This window comes from Schistocerca americana, chromosome 3 (genome assembly GCF_021461395.2).
Source record: "Schistocerca americana isolate TAMUIC-IGC-003095 chromosome 3, iqSchAmer2.1, whole genome shotgun sequence".
NCBI lineage: Eukaryota > Metazoa > Arthropoda > Insecta > Orthoptera > Acrididae > Schistocerca > Schistocerca americana.
In genome coordinates, this window is record NC_060121.1 from 53,019,190 (window position 1) to 53,040,149 (window position 20,960).

The following is a 20,960-nucleotide window of genomic DNA, read 5'->3' on the forward strand; positions in this document are numbered from 1 at the left end:
TATACAAAAATCCTGTCTCGTAAGGTAAAGCCCGCTCACTTACCATAGTACAGGCTTTAATGAGTATTGTGTGCCCCACGCGCATGTTACAGGTTCTAACGACATACACAAACTTCTCAATCTAATGTTGAAGCATGTGGTAGAACCATTGGCACCAAAACTTGCTGTAAGTCACAAAATGAATATCATTATCCAGCCTATACCCAGGAGATATGATGTTCAAAATTTAAATAGTAAAATTAATACTGCAAACCTCCACCTGATACAGGCACGGAATTTAGCAAAACATGCATTCAAAAAAAGAATTGCTATGAACTTTGAAATAGAGAGACTAGCCAGAAACCACTTCACAACACATGGTTTACACCTAAACAAATGTGGCAAGGAGATTATCTGCAATAGACTGGCCTTCCTGACAACTATGGGTGACAATAAGAAACCAAAAGTCAGAAACCATAAACAGATGCTAATAAGCAATTGGATAAAGACAAACAAGATGGGAAATAAAAAGAGTAATAGTGGTCATACTGTGCAAACTACACTAGACAAATTGGTCACAAAGTCACAGAGATGAAACACAAACCCCCTGACTCCTCAAAAATGTCAGGAACCGGAAAGGATCAATAATGTGATGGTGAACATTATGAAGACATCCCTCCAAAATGTCAATGTGATGCCTCAGCAGTGTGAAGTGCATGTGGACACTTTTCAGGCCCACCTGGAAGATGAGTCGGCTGCCAAGGACAAACAACAGAACCAGCACAGCTGCTCGGAAGTCAACATACCTAGAATACAGCACAATTTAAACTAAAGGTCAGTGACACAGTAAATATGACTTCAAGCCTCCCTGAGTTAACCCCACTCAGACCTGAAAATCTGTTATCACAATGTCTAATCCTTGAGCAACAAAACTGATGACATAAGCATTTTGCTGACCAGTGAACTCAGTGATATCTCAGTAGTATGCCTAGCATAGCACTGGCTCTGCACTGATGTAGTTAAGTTAATCTCACTACCAAACTCAAATTGGGTTAACACCACTCCAGATCAAATGATGGACATGGTGGGTTTGCCATCTTCATCAAACAACACATTGAATGTAGCCCACTTTCTACCCTAAAGGAAATAGGAACAGACAAGATCTTTGAATGTGCAGCCATAAAGCTAACAGATCTAAATCTAATTGTAGCTACTATTTACCATCCCCCTTCCAGTAGTAATAATGATTTTCTGTTACAAATGGATTTGTTTCTATCCAAAATAAGTCAGTGGAAACAAGTTGTGATTATGTGTGGTGACTTTGATATAGACTTTCTCACCCACAACAGACACAGAGAAACATTGATTCACTGTGCAAAAACTTTCAATCTGCATGACCTTGTAAATGAGCCCACTAGAATAACACCCACATCCAAGACAGCTCTAGATTAAATTTTTGCTAATAGAAATAAACTTAACCCAACTCTACGAGTATACAATGCATGATTCAGCAACCACCAAGCTGTCATTCTAAAGGTCGATGTTAGCAAAGATACCTCAAACCCAATCGCACCTAAAACTTTAAGGTTTTTCACCCAAGAGAACTTTAACAAGCTAAATGCCCTCCTTAGTAAAGAAAAGTGGACAGATATGTACACAGCCAATGATGTCAACATGAATTTCAACATGTTTCTTGACAAAATGATCAACCACTTTGAAGAGGCCTTTCCACAAAAACCAGTAAGAATAAATAATAATAATAATAATAATAATAATAATAATAATAATAATAATAGAAACAAGAGTTGGATTACACCAGCTATAAAACTCTCTTGCAAACATAAAAGAATACTCTATATGTTATGTAAACGAAGTAGCGACTCCTCCAACTAACAGAATATTATAAAAACTACACATGTATCCTAAATAGAGTGATAAGACAAGCTAGAAAGATGCAAAATGATGCGTACATTGTCAAATCCAGCAATAAAGTAAAAGCAATGTGGAATATCATAAAAAGGGAAAGAAAGGATATGAAAGCTTCACACACACACACACACACACACACACACACACACACACACACACACGGAACTCAAACTCAACAATGAATCTATATCTAATCCCGAAGTTGTGGTGAACTCTTTCAACAATTTCTTTATGAGCATAGCTGAAAAATTGGTCGAAAATAATCCTAACACAAATTACCAACCAGCAAACCAAAAATATCACACATGCGCAGAGTCAACTTTCATTACAAAAGTCACTGAAAATGATGTTGCAAAAGCCCTCAGAGAGTTAAGAACTTCATATTCAGCTGGAATTGATGGTATCCCAGCAGCTGTAATCAAAAATTGTGAACACACAATTGCTGAACCATTAACTCGCCTCTGTGACTGTTCTTTACAGGCACGTATCTTTCCTGAAGCTCTGAAACTTTCTAAAGTAATTCCTGTCTTCAAAAAAGGTGATGATAAAGATATGAATAACTGCAGGCTTATCTCAATCTCATCCTGCTTTTCTAAAGTTTTTGAAAAAATAATGTGCCAAAAAACGAACTTCATTGAAAAAAATATATATATTTATTACGTTTGGCTCAACAAGGGTTCTGAAGCAACAAATCTACTTACACTGCAGTATATGATTGCATAAATACGCTATTAGAACTGTTAGATAGAAAACAACCCATAACAGGCATATTTCTGGATCTGTCAAAGGTTTTCGACACTGTTGACCACAAAATATTACTGGAAAAAATAGAACACTGTGGTATCAGAGGAATTGCAAACAACTCGACTGCTACATTCCTAACCAATCGGATGCAGAGAGTCAGCATGAAATACACTAACAGACAAAGCAACTTAATAACCGAAATACTATCAAGTAATAAAACAGTAAAGCAAGGTGTTCCACAGGGCTCAGTATTGGGACCTTCACTTTTCCTCATGTGTATTAATGACTTGAGCCTGAATGTTGATGCACACAAAATAATAATATTTGCTGAGGACACAACTGTACGTCTCAAAGGGGAGAAAGCAGAGGCTGTGCAAAAAGCTGTGAACTTGCCCACTAAACACCTCAGCGTATGGGCTAAATTCAACATATTAACTATTAACACCAAAAAGAAAGATTTCATGAACTTTCACACAACACAAAATGCAAATTCCTCTCAGTCATTTGTCACTGTAAATAATCAGCCAAAAGATACCAACACTGTTTTCAAATTCCTGGGTCTGTGGGTTCAAGATAACCTGAAATGGAATACACATACAGGAGAGGTAAATGCCAGGATTATTACTGGCTGTTATGCATTGAGTGTACTGAAATCGTGCAAGCCAGAAAACATTAACCAGCATGTACTACGATTACATACAAGCCCACCTAAAATATGGTGTAATATTCTGGGGAAATTCTCCAACTGCTCTGAGCACATTCAGAATCCCGAAGAGAGCAATGAGGATTATTACTGGGAGCAAACCCAGAGACTCCTGCAGACCCATCTTCAGAAAGGTGGACATCCTTACACTGCCTTGCCTCTACATTCTCAAGCCTCTAAACTTTTTCAGAAACCACATAGTGCCAACTGACCCCAGAGTCATAAAAAATAAAGAAATTCATGATTACAACACCAGGAAAAATGTAAATCTGCATGTTATACGTACAAACACCCAACTGTGTAAAAAGGGAGCCTTCCACATGGGCCTCCAACTGTTCAACAATCTTCCCACAAATATTAAGTCCATCGGGGACAAAATAAAATTTAGCAAAGCTGTGAAGTCATATTTATTGTGTCACTGTTTTTACTCTGTAAATGAATACTTAGAACAGTAATCTTGCCATTTCTATTAAATTGAAAACATTGAGCAATATAATACATTAGGATACTATGGGCCCATGTTAATATATTTCAACAATGTTAACTGACATTTTCTGACACCTGCAACACACTGCATACCATCAGATCACACAGAATGAATAAATAAATAAAACAAAAACAGATTGGTCTGGGAACAAACTCTAGCAAAAATCTTAATGGGAAATATTTTATGAACAAAGTGACAGTGGTATTGGTCTGGGAACAAACTGTAGCAAAAATCTTAATGGGAAATATTTTATGAACAAAGGGACAGTGATGCTGTACATACATTATCGTTGGATACTTATTACCAGCCATCATCTCCACATGTGTGAAAACATTTCTTCTATGGAGACAGAGAAGTTTCAGAATGCGTGAGGAAACTGACTAAGCAAGGTTGAGGCCGGGAGGGTTATGGGAACAAAGGATATACTGCAGGCCGGGTTCCCACTTGTGCAGTTCAGAAAATCTGGTGTTGGTGAGAATAATCCATAATGGCACAGGCTGTCAAGTAGTCATTGAAATGAATGATGTCATGTTGGGCAGCATGCTCAGCAACAGGGTGGTCCAATTGTTTACTGGCCACAGTTTGTCAGTGGTCAATCCTGCAGACAGACAGCTTGTTGCTTGTCAGTCCCATGCAGAAAGCTGCACAGTGGTTGCAGTTTACTTTGTAAATCACATGACTGATTTCACAGGAACCCCTGTCTTTGGTGGGTAGGTGATGTATGTGACCTGATTGGAGTAGGTGACAGTGGAAGAATGTATGGGACAGGTCTTGCATTCAGTTCTGTTATAGGGATATGAACCATGATGTAAGGTGTTGAGAGAAGGAGTTGTGTTCAAATGGCCAATTATATAGTGTAGGTTTGGTGGATGGAGCAAAACTACTGTGGGAGGGGTGGGAAGGATAGCAGGCATGGCATTTCAAATTTCAGAACACAATGACGGGTAGCCAAAACCTTGGTGGCGACTAATTCAGTTGTTCCAGTTCTGGGTGGTTCTGAGTTACGAGGGGAATGCTCCCCTGTGGCCAGACAGAGAGACTTGGGGGTTGTGGGAGACTGCAAATATAAGGCACAGGAGATTTGTTTTTGTAAGCTTTATTGAGACCCGCAGTATATTTCGTGGCGTAATGCTAATCACTGTAGATTGGAGAACTGTGGGTGGAAGGCTGTATGGAAGGAACTTCTTGGTATGGAATGGATGGCAGTAGTCAAAATGGAGGCATCACTTGAGGTTAGTAGGTTGATATGGACAGAAGCAGTGAAGAAGCCATTATTGAAGTTGATGTCAACTTCTATGAAGGTGGCTTGTTGGCTTGAGAAGGTCCAGGTGAAGCAACGGGGGAGAAGCTGTTGAGGTTCGGTGGGATGTGAATAGGGCGTCTTTAATCTTGATACGGGTCACAAAGATGTCTTCAGTGAACCTGAACGAGATGAGTGTTTAGGAAGGATTCTCAACCCATTACCCCATCATTCATATCCATGTAACAGACCTAGATGCAAGACCTGTCCCATACATCCCACCACCACCACCACCACCACCACCACCACCACCACCACCACCTACGGCTCCAGTCCGGTCCCATTCACCAGCTATCCCATCAAGGGCAGGACTACCTGCGATACCAGTCATGTGATATATAAGCTAAGATGCAACCATTGTGCTGCATTCTATGTTGGCATGACAACAAACAAGCTCTCTGTCCACATAATCGGCATCCTACAAACAGGGCAAGAAAAAAATTTTATACCCTGCTTCTGGGCAGGCTGCCCAACACGACATCCTTCATTCCAATGACTGCTTCACTGCCCAAGACATACAGATCATGCCCACAAACACCAGCTTTTTCTAAATGTGGCGGTGGGTACCCTCCCTGCAACATATTCTATGTTCCTAAGACCCTCCCAGCCTGCACCTCAGTTATTCACTTTTCTCATACATCCATACCTTCTTATTCCAGCACTGCTCAGCCTCCATTCCACCATCACACCAAGTCTTCATTTTTCTCCTTTTCAGCCACCACCACCACCACCACCACCACCACCACCACCACCAGCAACAACCACAACAATCGGCCGCCGGCCCATTACCGTCCTGTGCGTTGTGGTATATACATCATGATCGGTCAGAGTGCCCCCAGCGTTGGGCCGTTTGTCGCACATGTAATAAAAAAGGACACATTGCTAAAGTTTGCCGCTCAGCCTCAAAAGAATCAAAGGAAGCAGGTACAGCGGACATGGACGTTGACATTCAGGAAGTTTCATTGGGACAGGCTCTGGACGCATCGGCACACAAACTCTTTATCGAGGTGTCGGTTCGATCTCACCGACTATAATTGCAAGTAGATACGGGGGTGGCAGTTTCTTTGTTGAATGCACAGACTTACTCCGACCTTGGGTCACCCCGTTGGCGCCAGTTTACCGGCGTCCACGTGGTTATGGTAAACAGCTCATTCCCCTACTGGGTCAATTCACTACCGACTTACAATTCAGTTACTTTTATTTTGTCAGTGTTGCGAGCTCCACTAACCTTTCTGGCTTGGATGCCTTTCAAACTTTCGGTTTTTCTATCGCTGACACCATACAGTTGGTCCCCGAAGATGTTCCCTATCAATCATTGGAATCTTTGATCTCGGACTTTCTGGATATCTTTGAGGAGGGCCTGGGTTGTGTTTCAGACTTTGAAGCTCACTTAACATTGAAGGCGTAGGCTCGCCTGCATTTTCTACGCCCGAGGCAGATCCCCTTGGCTCTCCGCACTCAGGTTAAAAAAAAGCTCGACCGGCTGACAGCCCTCGCGGTTGTTCTTCCCATTTCTTCCTGTGAGTGGGCTTTGCCCTCGTTATTGTCAGGAAACCATCAGAACACTTGCACAACCTTCACACCGTATTTCTCAAATTCAGTTCCGTGGGCTTGCGCAAGTCAAACTTCTTCCAACTGTCCATTGAATATGTGGGCTACATCTCTCGCCACAGCTTCCAGCCGCTAGGAAGTTTAGTCCAAGGTATTCTCAACCTTCCGCGGCCCGCTTCGCTGAAGGAGTTACAAGCTTTTTTAGGCAAGATTGCCTATTAGCACCAGTTCATTTCCAGGGCTTCCACCATAGCCCGCCCCCTGTACTGCATTCTGTGCTAGGGTATTGCTTTTGATTGGTCACCTGCATGCAAGTGAGCGTTCACCTTGTTGAAGGGCCTCCTCATGTCAGTGCCGTGTTTGGATACTTCTTACCCACATAAGCCATTGGTCCTGGCTACAGATGCTTTGCAATATGGGGTGGGTGTGGTCCTGGCAGCCACTGGCGTTGGCATCTAAAACTCTTAGTCCCATGCAGGCCAATTACTCCCAGGTGGAAAAAGAGGCTTTGGCCATTGCCTATGCTGTTACCAAGTTTCACCCTTTTTTGCAAGGCACGAAGTTTCAGTTAATCACTGACCATAAGCCATTAGTATCGTTATTTGTCCCCACCTCTCAGATTCTGGATAGGGCAGCCCACAGACTACAGACTACAGATCTGGGCCTAGTTCCTCTTGAAGTACAATGATGACATTCATTTTTGCCCTACTGGACAGCACGCCAATGCAGACGAACTTTCCCATCTTCCGGGTGGCCCGGATCCTAAGTTCAATCAAGAGGAGATTATGTGTTTTCATTTGGATGTGGCGTCCCACCAAGCGGTTGATGGCTTCCCAATTACTAGTTCTAGAGTCGCCGGGGTAACGGCAGCTGACCCAGTTCTCCGGCAAGTACTTCACCTCATTCAGCAGAGGTGCTCATCCCTAACTCCAGGCCGGGCCTCGAACCCTCTTTGTAATTATTTTGTTCAGCAAGACTGCCTCTCTGTCTTGGAAGGAGTTCTCCTTCTAGCTACCGATGATACAGCTCGTTGCGTGGTTGTTCCTGCAAGTTTGCAAAGGGAAGTCTTCACGTTATTACATGAGGGGCACTGGGGTGTTTCCCGTACTAAAACTTGGGCTCGCAGTCTTGTGTACTGGCCCAGTATTGACAGAGAAATTGAGCACTTGGTGGCCACCTGTTCCCAGTGTGCGAGCCAACCGGCATCTCCCTGGTCAGCGTTCCCTTCATGGCCACCTGTAACCCAGGCATGGGAACGTGTTCACATCGATTTTGTGGCCCGTTTCTCAATGGCTTTTGGCTCATTGCCATTGATGCTTATTCCCGATTCCTATATGTGGTTCGCTGCTCCTTAACCACTTCAGAAGTTGCAATCCAGGCACTGGCAAAAATCTTATCTGTGGAAGGTCCACCAGTCACCCTAGTCTCAGACAATGGACCTCAGTTTATTTCGCAGACCTTCCAGGATTTTTGTAGGCGCTTCAGTATTCGGCACATTTGCTTTCACCCCTTTCATCCACAATCAAATGGGGAAGTCAAGCTCATGGTGTGCACATTTAAGACGCAGATGAAAAAGTAGGTGCACGAATTTTCTGTGGAGGAAGCATTGACATTTTTCCCCACGGCATACCAGACCACACCAAAGGGGGAACACAGCCCTACAGAGCTCCCCCACGGGCGACAACCTAAGACTCTGCTGCACCTCCTCCAGCCTGGTCCTCGCCAGTGTTCGCAAACCGGAGTACCCGGCTTTCCACCGGGTATGTTGATCTGGGCACGTGGGTTTGGTTGCAATCCACATTGGATACCAGTGATGGTCCTGAGCCGAAATGACTGCCGGCACTATACCTTGCAGGCAGGGAACCGGGAGGTACGTTGGCACCAAAATCAGCTACGTCCACATTTGGGCACCCACCCTCCAACCCCTCAGGCACCGGCTTCCCCCTTGCCGGTACCCGTGTTGGTTTCTCAGGGGACGCTACCGCCACTCCCCCCTGTGACTCAGCCACACTGCGATGGTTCTCAGCCTTGGCAGCCTCCAGTAGCTCCAGCACTGGCATCGCCATCGTTCGAGATCCCCAGCGAGAGCCGGCCCCCCTTGCAGGCCCGGTTTCTCAGGATGCTGGTTCACCTGTCGACGTCCATTCCCCATTGTCCCTGCCACTGGGTCTTGCCCCTCCCAAGGTGGGCCAGGATCCGGAATTCGATGGCTTGTCTCCCGTTCTGCCCTGGGCTCTGGTGGTGGGATGACGGGGGCCTCTTTGTGTGGATCACTTCCAGCCGTATTCGAAGGTTCCGGCTCAAGGGTTGGCAGATCCCCTCGACTCCAGCAGTCTGATGGATGTGGAGGTCATCGCTCCTGCACAATGCTCCACCTTCCAACACAGTGGATCACAGTGGCTTCACCCCCCCGAAGGAGGTGGAGTGCAGTAACCACCAGAAAGATCGCGGGAGGCGCACATCAGCACAGCATGTCACGGACAGTAGTTGCCGCAAGTAGAGTCCTGTCCACCAGAGGGCATGCAAGAATTTGGCAGCGACCTCTGCCAGCAGAACAACAACAACAACAACAACAACAACAACAACTCAGGCAGCATGGGACGTGCCCAGTCAGTTCACATCGGGCATGCCTAGGAGACAGTTCCCGGTCGACTCTATGTGAAGTGCAATGGAAAACGTGAACCATGTTACTACAATATTCATTGAAGGATGATGCTTTTAATATGAGCCACGACAATGAAATAAGGGGACTTATCTAAACATTAGTACTTATTGCAGTGTCCCAATTTGTAATGTTAGCTAACCTTTACAATGACTCACTTTTAAATGTAAATTTGGTACTTAAAAATTTGTCTTCGTTCTTTTTTATCACATTTCCCTCACAATCTACCACATCACACATTTGAAACACAACTGCACATTTGTGACCAATCTCTTGTAGTTACAAAGGCAGTGCCAATTTTCAGTATGAATTATGTACTATGTAATTAATATCCAGTGTCAGGTTCAAGCATAAAATTCTGAACAACTGTTTCACTGATATACTTTAGCACACCACCAGTGAAGAATTAATGTCAAAGAAAAAGATGAAAAAATGTATGCCACACAAGACAACATTAAAGTGATAACTTTAACATGTAATTAAGCTACTGAAGAAAGTGAAAATCTCACCTGCTGCTACCTCCTCTGCCTGCATCTCTTGTGGCTCCTGCAAAAAAATTAAAAAAACTGAATAATTTTTCATCAATTCATTTAAGTGTGAATCAAACACCTCGAAATGTGGCAGTGGTATGTCATCTCACTGCACATGCTCATCTAAGTGTTAGTAAGTTGGTAAATTAAATATGATATTGGACCACACAACAGAAAATGGTGTAGAACTGTTAAAAGAACCAGTAAATTAAATCCGGCCAGTTTTTTGCTATCCTGAAGGGTGCAAAGACACTGTGTGTGTGCAACTGCTTATAATGAATGTTGTTTGCCATCATAGAATGATGGAGAGCACATCTGTGCATGTGAGTTGAGTCACAACATGTCTCAGTCAATCGAGTGACTGTGACATGGCATGGTAAAGATGAAGAGAAAGAATGGAACAATGTTGGCAGTAATGATTACATTTCCAACTGGGAAAATTATGTTTCTCCAAGGGTGCCACGGAGCATAAAATCTCTAGTCATCCTTAGAAAGCTGTCATTTGGGTTTGCATTTAGGTGGGGTTGAGACAGAAAATGGATAGCAAATGGATGTAGACTGTCCAGTGACTGAGGGATGTAAACAGTGCAAATGGTTAAGTCCAGGAGAGGAAGTAAAAGGCAGACAGGAATAGCTTGAAGGTGGGTTGTCAGGAAGACTATGAACGTCATCCTTAATGAGCAGCACAACTCCACTGCATGATGTGGAATCTGTCGATGGGTGATGGTGTGAGGTTGGGGGCATGTCAAAGCAAACTGGAAAAAAATGAGAGAGTTCAGAGCAGGTCGTGAGCATGCAATTTTGTTTCCTGGAAGCAGAAAACAAGTAGAGGCTGTGATTCCAAGACCAGCAATAAATCCTCTTTGTTGGATCAAAGGCCACAAATATTCCACTGGCAGAGTGCAACAATTAGGAAATGGGAAAAGGGAAATAATGGAGGGGTGTCCCCTCAGTGGATATCGAGTGGCAGCTCACTGCTACACGGCAAAGAGGCTGGAGATTCCGCCTCTAGGAGATCTACAGAGGTGTCAGCATTACCATTCTGTCCGTCCTTGGAATCCAGAGCAGAAAAATGGCTGGAGGTGCATACCGGCATCAAGGAGGTCAGCTAGCAATGGATATCATGTGCCGACACCATCAGGGAGAACCCCCGAGCTGATAAAGAAGCAGATCATTTGCCTTTCTTTGATTTCTTCGAGCCTTTCTGGTTGGCAGAGGAAGACTCTTCTACATCTATATCTACATCTACATCTACATCCATACTCCGCAAGCCACCTGACAGCGTGTGGCGGAGGGTACCTTGAGTACCTCTATTGGTTCTCCCTTCTATTCCAGTCTCGTATTGTTAGTGGAAAAAAGGATTGTCGGTATGCCTCTGTGTGGGCTCTCACCCCTCTGATTTTATCCTCATGGTCTCTTCACAAGATATACGTAGGAGGGAGCAATATACTGCTTGACTCCTCGGTGAAGGTATGTTCTTGAAACTTCAACAAAAGCCCATACCAAGCTACTGAGCATCTCTCCTGCAGATTCTTCCACTGGAGTTCATCTATCATGTTCGTAACACTTTCACATTTACTAAATGATCCTGCAGCAAAGCGCACTGCTCTCCGTTGGATCTTTTCTATCTCTTTTATCAACCCTATCTGGTATGGATCCCACACTGCTGGGCAGTATTCAAGCAGTGGGTGAACAAGCATACTGTAACCTATTTCCTTTGTTTCCGGATTGCATTTCCTTAGGATTCTTCCAGTGAATTTCAGTCTGGCATCTGCTTTACCGACGATCATCTTTATATGATCATTCCATTTTAAATCAGTCCTTATGTGTACTCCCAGATCATTTATGGAATTAACTGCTTCTAGTTGCTGATCTGGTATATAGCACCTAAATGATACAGGATCTTTCTTTCTATGTATTCGCAGCACGATACACTTGTCTACATTGAGATTCAATTGCCATTCTTTGCACCATGCATCAATTCGCTGTAGATCCTCCTGCATTTCAGTACAATTTTCCATTGTTAAAACCTCTCGATATACCACAGTATCATCCGCAAAAAGCCTCAGTGAATCTGATGTCATCCACAAGTTCATTTATGTATATTGTGAATAGCAACGGTCCTACGACACTTGCCTTCCGCACACCTGAAATCACTCTTACTTTAGAAGACTTCTCTACATTGAGAATGACATGCTGTGTTCTGTTATCTAGGAACTCTTCAATCCAAACACACAATTGGTCTGATAGTCCATATGCTCTTACTTTTTTTCATTAAACGACTGTGGGGAACTGTATCTAACACCTTGCGGAAGTCAAGAAACATGGCATCTATCTGGGAACCCGTGTCTATGGCCCTCTGAGTCTCGTGGATGAATAGCACGAGCTGGGTTTCACACAATTGCCTTTTTCGAAACCCATGCTGATTCCTACAGAGTAGTTTCTAGGCTCCAGAAAAGTCATTATACTCGAACATAATACGTGTTCCAAAATTGTACAACTGATCGACGTAAGAGATATAGGTCTATAGTTCTGCACACCTGTTCGACCTCCCTTCTTGAAAATTGGGATGACCTGTGCCCTTTTCCAATCCTTTGGAATGCTACGCTCTTGTAGAGACCTACGGTACACCGCTGCAAGTAGGGGAGCAAATTCCTTCGTGTACTCTGTATAAAATCGAACTGGTATTCCATCAGGTCCAGTGGCCTTTCCTCTTTTGAGCTATTTTAATTGTTTCTCTATCCCTCTGTCATCTATTTCGATACCTACCATTTTGTCATCTGTGCGACAATGTAGATAAGGAACTACAGTGCAGTCTTCCTCTGTGAAACAGCTTTGGGAAAAGACATTTAGTATTTCGGCCATTAGTCTGCCATCCTCTGTTTCAGTACCATTTTGGTAAGATTGTCTGGACATTTTGTTTTGATCCACCTACCGCTTTGACACAAGACCAAAACTTCTTATGATTTTCTGCCAAGTCAGTACATAGAACTTTACTTTTGAATTCATTGAACGCCTCTCGCATGGTCCTCCTCACGTTACATTTCGCTTCGCGTAATTTTTGTTTTTCTGCAAGGCATTGGTTATCTTTATGTTTGCTGTGAAATTCCCTTTGCTTCCACAGCACTTATCTAACATGGTTGTTGTACCATGGTGGCTCTTTTCAATCTCTTGTAATGTTGCTTGGCACATAGTCATCTAACGTATATTGTACGATGGTTTTGAACTTTGTCCACTGATCCTCAACGCTTTCAGTACTTAAAAGAAAACTTTTGTGTTGAGCCATCAGGTACTCTGAAATCTGCATTTTGTCACTTTTGCTAAACAGAAAAATCTTCTTACCTTTTTTAATATTTCTATTTACAGCTGAAATCATTGATTCAGTAACCGCTTTATGATCGATGATTCCCTGTTCTGCGTTAACTGTTTCAAATAGTTCGTATCTGTTTGTCACCAGAAGGTGTAATATGTTATTGCCACGAGTTGGTTCTTTGTTTAGCTGCCCAAGGCAGTTTTCAGATACAGGACTTAAAAAAATTTCGCTGGATTCTTTGTCCCTGCCACCCGTTATGAACGTTTGAGTCTCCCAGTCTATATCTGGCAAATTAAAATCTCCACCCAGAACTATAACATGGTGGGGAAATCTACTCGAAATATTTTCTAAATTATCCTTCAGGTGCTCAGCCACAACAGCTGCTGAGCCAGGGGGCTATAGAGACATCCAATTACCATGTCTGAACCTGCTTTAACTGCGAAGTTCACCCATATTATTTCACATTTCGGATCTCCGTTAATTTTTTTCGATACTATTGCACTTCTTATCACTATAAACATGCCTCCCCCATCACTCTCCAGCCTGTCTCTGTGGTATACATTCCAATCTGAGTTTAGAATTTCATTACTGTTTACATCTGGTTTCAGCCAACATTCTGTCCCTAGTACTATGTGGGCATTGTGACCGTTTATTAATTAGAGCAGTTCTACGACAGTTCTATAGATGCTCCTGCAGTTTACAATTAGCACATTAATGTAGTTATTCCCTGTTGCATTTTGCCTACTCCTACCTTGCCGCATCTCAGTAGGCATCTTCTCGGGCCTAGAGAGGGAATTCTCTAACCTAAAATCCGACATGAGCACTCCACACATACCCCGCTACACTTGTAGCCGCTTCCTGCGTGTAGTTCACACCTGACATATTCAGAGGGATCCTACATTTCTCCACCCGATAGCGGAGGTCGAGAAATTTGCACCCGCAGATCTCCACAGAATTGTCTGAGCCTCTGGTTTGAGCCTTCTATTTGGCTCCAAACCAGAGGACCGCGATCAGTTCTGGGAACAATACTACAAATAGTTAGCTCAGATTCCACCCCACGAGCGAGGCTTTTGGCCTTCACCAATTCTGCCAACCGCCTGTACGAGTTGAGGATGACCTCTGAACCCAGACGGCAGGAGTCATTGGTGCCGACATGAGCAACTATTTGCAGTCGGGTGCACCCAGTGCTCTCTATCGCTGCAGGCAGGGCCTCCTCCACATCTCGGATGAGACCCCTCGGCAAGCAGACAGAGTGAACACTGGCCTTCTTCCCCGACCTTTCCACTATTTCCGTAAGGGGCTCCATCACGCACCTAATGTTGGAGCTCACAATAACTAATAAACCACTCCCCCATGTGCCAGCTTGGGCCTTGCTGAAGAAGCGGCCACAAGTCCACTCTCAGGCAGAGCGGGTGATGCCACATGGCCAGCCTCCACATTGACCCTCCGCCACGTCCGCCGCGAACGCTGCTGAACCCGCCTCTTCCCTTGGGAAGAGCGTGGGCCAACCCCGCCCGGTACCTGCGAGGTTTGATGGCTGGAGGAACATGGAAAGTTTTCATGGGAGTGTTCGTTCTATCCTTCCTGGCCTGTCAGTTGTGTAGCAGGTGACTTTCTCCTGTGAGGCAAAACTTTGCGGCTTGTTTGCACAGCTGGAGAGGAGGAGGAGGAGACGGGGCTGCTATTATGACACTGGGTGATTTTACAACCACAGTGCTGTATTTCTCATCACATGTCTCGATGTCAATGTCCTTCATGAACTGACATATAGCGAGAACAGTACTGGAACTGCCTGATGGTAGAACACAGGGTTACTATCAAGCCGACAATTTGCAAGTGACCTGGTAAGGCATCTTTTTCCTTGACCCAGATTTCATGGCTGCCCAATCATCATCAACGTACATGAGAAGAGGAGGTGGCATGGTCACCATTATAACTTTTGCAGCAGGGAGGAGGAGGCAGCCAGGTTACACAAATGGCTGGGTGTCACCAGGAATTTCGAGTGTGGTTATAATGATGACACTGGTAGCAGTGCATTGTGTTCAGAATGTGTTGTCTTACTGATCTTTGACTGAAGCATCACTGTATCAAAAGTGAAAAAAAGAAGCCAAGACTGGCCCTCTCCAACCGTGTAGCCAGGGAAGGAAAAGTTGCTGTGTAATATGAAGTAGCATTCAATGATTGTTTACCATTCACAGAAACGGCCATTGGAGATCGGCCAGAATTTTGCAGCTCAATACGCTTCATGTGTCAAGCATCCCCCCAATACCAGCCACTCTGACCAGGGGCTCCCCTCCAGGGTGCCATCCAGACACAGCAAGGGCCGTCTTGCACAGCAGCCATTGCCGCGAGTTCTGATGCTCCAAGAAAGCAAGCAAACACTATTAGCCATACATGTGGAGGGAACAACTGAGTAATCAGGAGTGTGATCCCTGTGTTGTCATGGGGCTCAGCCATATCTGTACGTAACAGCCCCATCACTCTGGTGACTTAGCAGGGTGGAAGGGAGTTACAGGGGGGAAGTGCGCTGGAACGAAGGGGGTGGGAGGGAGGTGGAGGAATCCACACCACAGATGCCAGGGAGGGAGTTGTTCCCCAAGTGGCTCACACTAAAATACAGGAAATATTGAAGTGTTGAAGTGGAGGTCAAACCTCAAGTGGGGGCCTAACACCAAAACGGATGACTGAACAGGCAGAAGGAACAAAATTGGAAACAACACAGGAAAGCAGGTGGCTAGCCATGTCGATTTGAATCAGAACACTGAGAAAGGGGAAGGAGGGGGCAATGGAGAATGAGCAAGGATGAAGAGGGAGAGCAGGGTGACAAATGCAGCCAGTAAAGAAGAACTGGATGCAATGCCACATGTACACCACGTGTAAAGTCACTAAACAACTGAGAGACCCCAGTGACGGATTTGACTTGAGTGCATCATAATGTTCCATCAAGTTGCCCATCATTAGACTGCCAACATTCAAAAGTGGTGTAATGCAGTTCAGGCATTTTTGTGGTAAATAATGAGGATTTATAGGACACTGCTTAATAACCATTTGCTTAGTTCAGTACTATGCGCTGCTCACAATATAATCGCCCGTCTTCCGGTGACTAGCACTAATTTTAATGCAGCTTCTGATAATGTTTGCAACACACACAATAACCCTATATTGATTCTGTTATCACATCTGAAAAAGCTGTTGGTGCTCCCTTTCGTGACTGGGTAAGGTGCAAATGAATTTCATGGACTACTTCAAGCAATGTTCATGTGCTGATGACATTACTAGCAAATGTATCCTTGCAAGACATAACTATACCTCATCTCTTTGTAAAAAAATGTTGACCAGTATTCTAACATTAGCAGAGAGATATTATTTTCTCTAAAACCAATGCAATTCTGAAATCATGAAGGCTACAGACCAACATGGCACAGCACATATGGGAACAAACAGCAGACCACCTGCAACGCCAAGCACATAGGTCATTTGAGATGAAGCTAGTCCCTGCTAGTACTGCATTTGTCATGTGCCGCTTGCCTCATACTTTGCAGAAGTGCAGAAAATTCAGGCAAGCCACGTGTAGTGAACACAAACCTAATGTGATGCCCAACATATTGTTTGCGCAATTGCCTGAAGGTTGTTCATAGGGATTCTAGTTGCACATCTGTATGCTGTCATGCTTGTCAAAAATGACAGCACACTAAATGAAACACACAAAATGGAACAAGGTATGACTGTTCTAGTAACATAAAACACAAACACAAACAAACACAATGGTATACATCAATCAAGTAGATTGAGTTATTGCTCACTTAAGTCATCCCTGGCAAACAAGTGCTGCTTACAACAGTGACAATATGGTTAAAAGATAGCAGTGGCACATGAAAAACTTATGCTCTCCCAGTTTCTGACTCGCAGGGACGATTTATATCTCAACCATGTGCACAGTAGAGCACCCATTCAAGGAACAGATGGAAACATACCAGAAACAAAACAGTGCATCTCTGTTCAAATCAACTCCTGTAGAAATGTCTTCATCTTACCTTCCGTCTGTTTAATGTTGCTGAAGATAACCCACATTTCGTCTCGATCCCAATATGTTGCATTTGATGAGTATAAAACTTGTCAATCCAGAATTTTTGTCACCTTTGGAAGATCGACATGATGTTGGGAGCAGAAGTTTGTGTGTACATTCAGAAGGCAAGGACTCTCTCCATAGGATCTGATCATTATGCAGTTCAAGAGACAGAACTGTGTTGGGTTATGTATGTCAAAGCAGTATCAAATGGGAGAACACAAAATTTTGTCAAGGTAGCCATTCGTGTTGTGCTCTGTGAAAACTTACACTGACTATCTTGAAAAAATTGTGGAGCACCGAAGGATCAAATCATGTCTGAGCCTCAGTATCTCTAACGTCAGTTGCACAGTATTCCACTGGCATCACTAAATACTTAGGTTGCCCATATGGATTCAATTTTGTGTTACTAACTGAGATCTTTGATCAATGCACACCTGCAATTGTGCATTTATGCATGTGTGTCAGTTAAGTAGAGCCTGGAGAAAATTTGGCAGGAGGGTACATAGTGGGCAAGTTGTTGCTTTTGGGGGACTCTCTCTGTCTGATGCAGGTCCTGAGATGCCGCTGAAGGTTGAATCGGTGAGGGCAAACTGGGATGGATCACATGAGGCATGAGGACTGATAGCCGTCACCTGTGTGAAGACATACGGACATTGCTTGCAACCTGATTGGCAAGTTACTGGCTTACTCTACAAGCTTAAATCATGGCTCCTCGATGATCAAATGTGGGTGTTGTTGTTGTTGTGGTCTTCAGTCCTGAGACTGGTTTGATGCAGCTCTCCATGCCACTCTATCCTGTGCAAGCTCCTTCATCCCCCAGTACCTACTGCAACCTACATCCTTCTGAATCTGCTTCGTGTATTCATCTCTTGGTCTCCCTCTACGATTTTTACCCTCCATACTGCCCTCAAATGCTAAATTTGTGATCCCTTGATGCCTCAGAACATGTCCTACCAACCAGTCCCTTCTTCTAGTCAAGTTGTACCACAAACTCTTCTTCTCCCCAATTCTATTCAATACCGCTTCATTAGTTATTTGATCTACCCATCTAATCTTCAGCATTCTTCTGTAGCACCACATTTCAAAATCTTCTATTCTCTTTATATCTAAACTATTTATTGTCCATGTTTCACTTCCATACATGGCTATGCTACATACAAATACTTTCAGAAACGACTTCCTGACACTTAAATCTATACTCGATGTTAACAAATTTCTCTTCTTCAGAAACGCTTTCCTTGCCATTGCCAGTCTACATTTTATATCCTCTCTACTTAGACCATCATCAGTTATTTTGCTACCCAAATAGCTGAACTCCTTTACTGCTTTAAGTGTCATTTCCTAACCTAATTCCCTGAGCATCACCCGACTTAATTCGACTACATTCCATTATCCTCGTTTTGGTTATTTATTGGTCATGTCATACCGTCCTTTTAAGACACTGTCCATTCCATTCAACAGCTCTTCCAAGTTCTTTGCTGTCGGACACAATTACAATGTCATCGGTGAACCTCAAAAGTTTTATCTCTTCTTCATGCATTTTAATACCTACTCCAAACTTTTCTTTTGTTTCCTTTACTGCTTGCTCAATATACAGATCGAATAGCATCTGAGAGAGGCTATAACCATGTCTCACTCCCTTCCCAACCACTGCTTCCCTTTCATGTCCACCAACTCTCATAACTGCCATCTGGTTTCTGTACAAATTGTAAATAGCCTTTCGCGCACTGTATTTTACCCCTGCCACCTTCATAATTTGAAAGAGTGTTCCAGTAAACATTGTCAAAAGCTACAAATGCTAGAAATGTAGGTTTGCCTTTCCTTAATCTAGTTTCTTAAAAAAGTCGAAGGGTCAGTATTTCCTCACATGTTCAAACACTTCTAAGGAATCCAAACTGATCTTCCCCGAGGTCGGCTTCTACGTTTTTCCATTCATCTGTAAGGAATTCATGTTAGTATTTTGCATATGTTACACTAAACAACCGAACTAGGTTAATAATTGGCTCCTTTTACCGACCTCCCGACTCAACAGCATTAGTGGCAGAACAACTGAGAGAAAATTTGGAATACATTTCACATAAATTTTCTCAGCATGTTATAGTCTTAGGTGGAGACTTTAATTTACCAGATATAGACTGGGACACTCAGATGTTTAGGACGGGTGGTAGGGACAGAGCATCGAGTGACATTATACTGAGTGCACTATCCGAAAATTACCTCGAGCAATTAAACAGAGAACCGACTCGTGGAGATAACATATTGGACCTACTGATAACAAACAGACCCGAACTTTTCGAATCTGTATGTACAGAACAGGGAATCAGTGATCATAAGGCCGTTGCAGCATCCCTGAATATGGAAGTTAATAGGAATATAAAAAAAGGGAGGAAGGTTTACCTGTTTAGCAAGAGTAATAGAAGGCAGATTTCAGACTACCTAACAGATCAAAACGAAAATTTCTGTTCCGACACTGACAATGTTGAGTGTTTATGGAAAAAGTTCAAGGCAATCGTAAAATGCGTTTTAGACAGGTACGTGCCGAGTAAAACTGTGAGGGACGGGGAAAACCCACCGTGGTACAACAACAATGTTAGGAAACTACTGCGAAAGCAAAGAGAGCTCCACTCCAAGTTTAAACGCAGCCAAAACCTCTCAGACAAACAGAAGCTAAACGATGTCAAAGTTAGCGTAAGGAGGGCTATGCGTGAAGCGTTCATTGAATTCGAAAGTAAAATTCTATGTACCGACTTGACAGAAAATCCTAGGAAGTTCTGGTCGTACGTTAAATCAGTAAGTGGCTCGAAACAGCATATCCAGACACTACGGGATGATGATGGCATTGAAACAGAGGATGACACGCGTAAAGCTGAAATACTAAACACCTTTTTCCAAAGCTGTTTCACAGAGGAAGACCGCACTGCAGTTCCTTCTCTAAACCCTCGCACAAACGAAAAAATGGCTGACATCGAAATAAGTGTCCAAGGAATAGAAAAGCAACTGGAATCACTCAATAGAGGAAAGTCCACTGGACCTGACGGGATACCAATTCGATTCTACACAGAGTACGCGAAAGAACTTGCCCCCCTTCTAACAGCCGTGTACCGCAAGTCTCTAGAGGAACGGAGGGTTCCAAATGATTGGAAAAGAGCACAGATAGTCCCAGTCTTCAAGAAGGGTCGTCGAGCAGATGCGCAAAACTATAGACCTATATCTCTTACGTCGATCTCTTGTAGAATTTTAGAACATGTTTTTTGCTCGCGTATCATGTCATTTCTGGAAACCCAGAATCTACTATGTAGGAATCAACATGGATTCCGGAAACAGCGATCGTGTGAGACCCAACTCGCCTTATTTGTTCATGAGACCCAGAAAATATTAGATACAGGCTCCCAGGTAGATGCTATTTTTCTTGACTTCCGGAAGGCGTTCGATACAGTTCCGCACTGTCGCCTGATAAACAAAGTAAGAGCCTACGGAATATCAGACCAGCTGTGTGGCTGGATTGAAGAGTTTTTAGCAAACAGAACACAGCATGTTGTTATCAATGGAGAGACGTCTACAGACGTTAAAGTAACCTCTGGCGTGCCACAGGGGAGTGTTATGGGACCATTGCTTTTCACAATATATATAAATGACTTAGTAGATAGTGTCGGAAGTTCCATGCGGCTTTTCGCGGATGATGCTGTAGTATAC

General features: G+C 43.6%; 1 protein-coding gene across 1 annotated transcript in view; it reads left to right on the plus strand.

Annotated features, from left to right (window-relative positions):
* LOC124605864 (uncharacterized PE-PGRS family protein PE_PGRS54-like) overlaps nt 1-20,960 on the plus strand; it is a 79,137-nt gene that overhangs the window by 14,244 nt on the left and 43,933 nt on the right. The window contains exon 3 of the mRNA XM_047137810.1: nt 5,858-5,922. Within this exon, the coding sequence (XP_046993766.1) occupies nt 5,858-5,922 (65 nt within the window). The remainder of the gene's footprint in view (nt 1-5,857; nt 5,923-20,960) is intronic.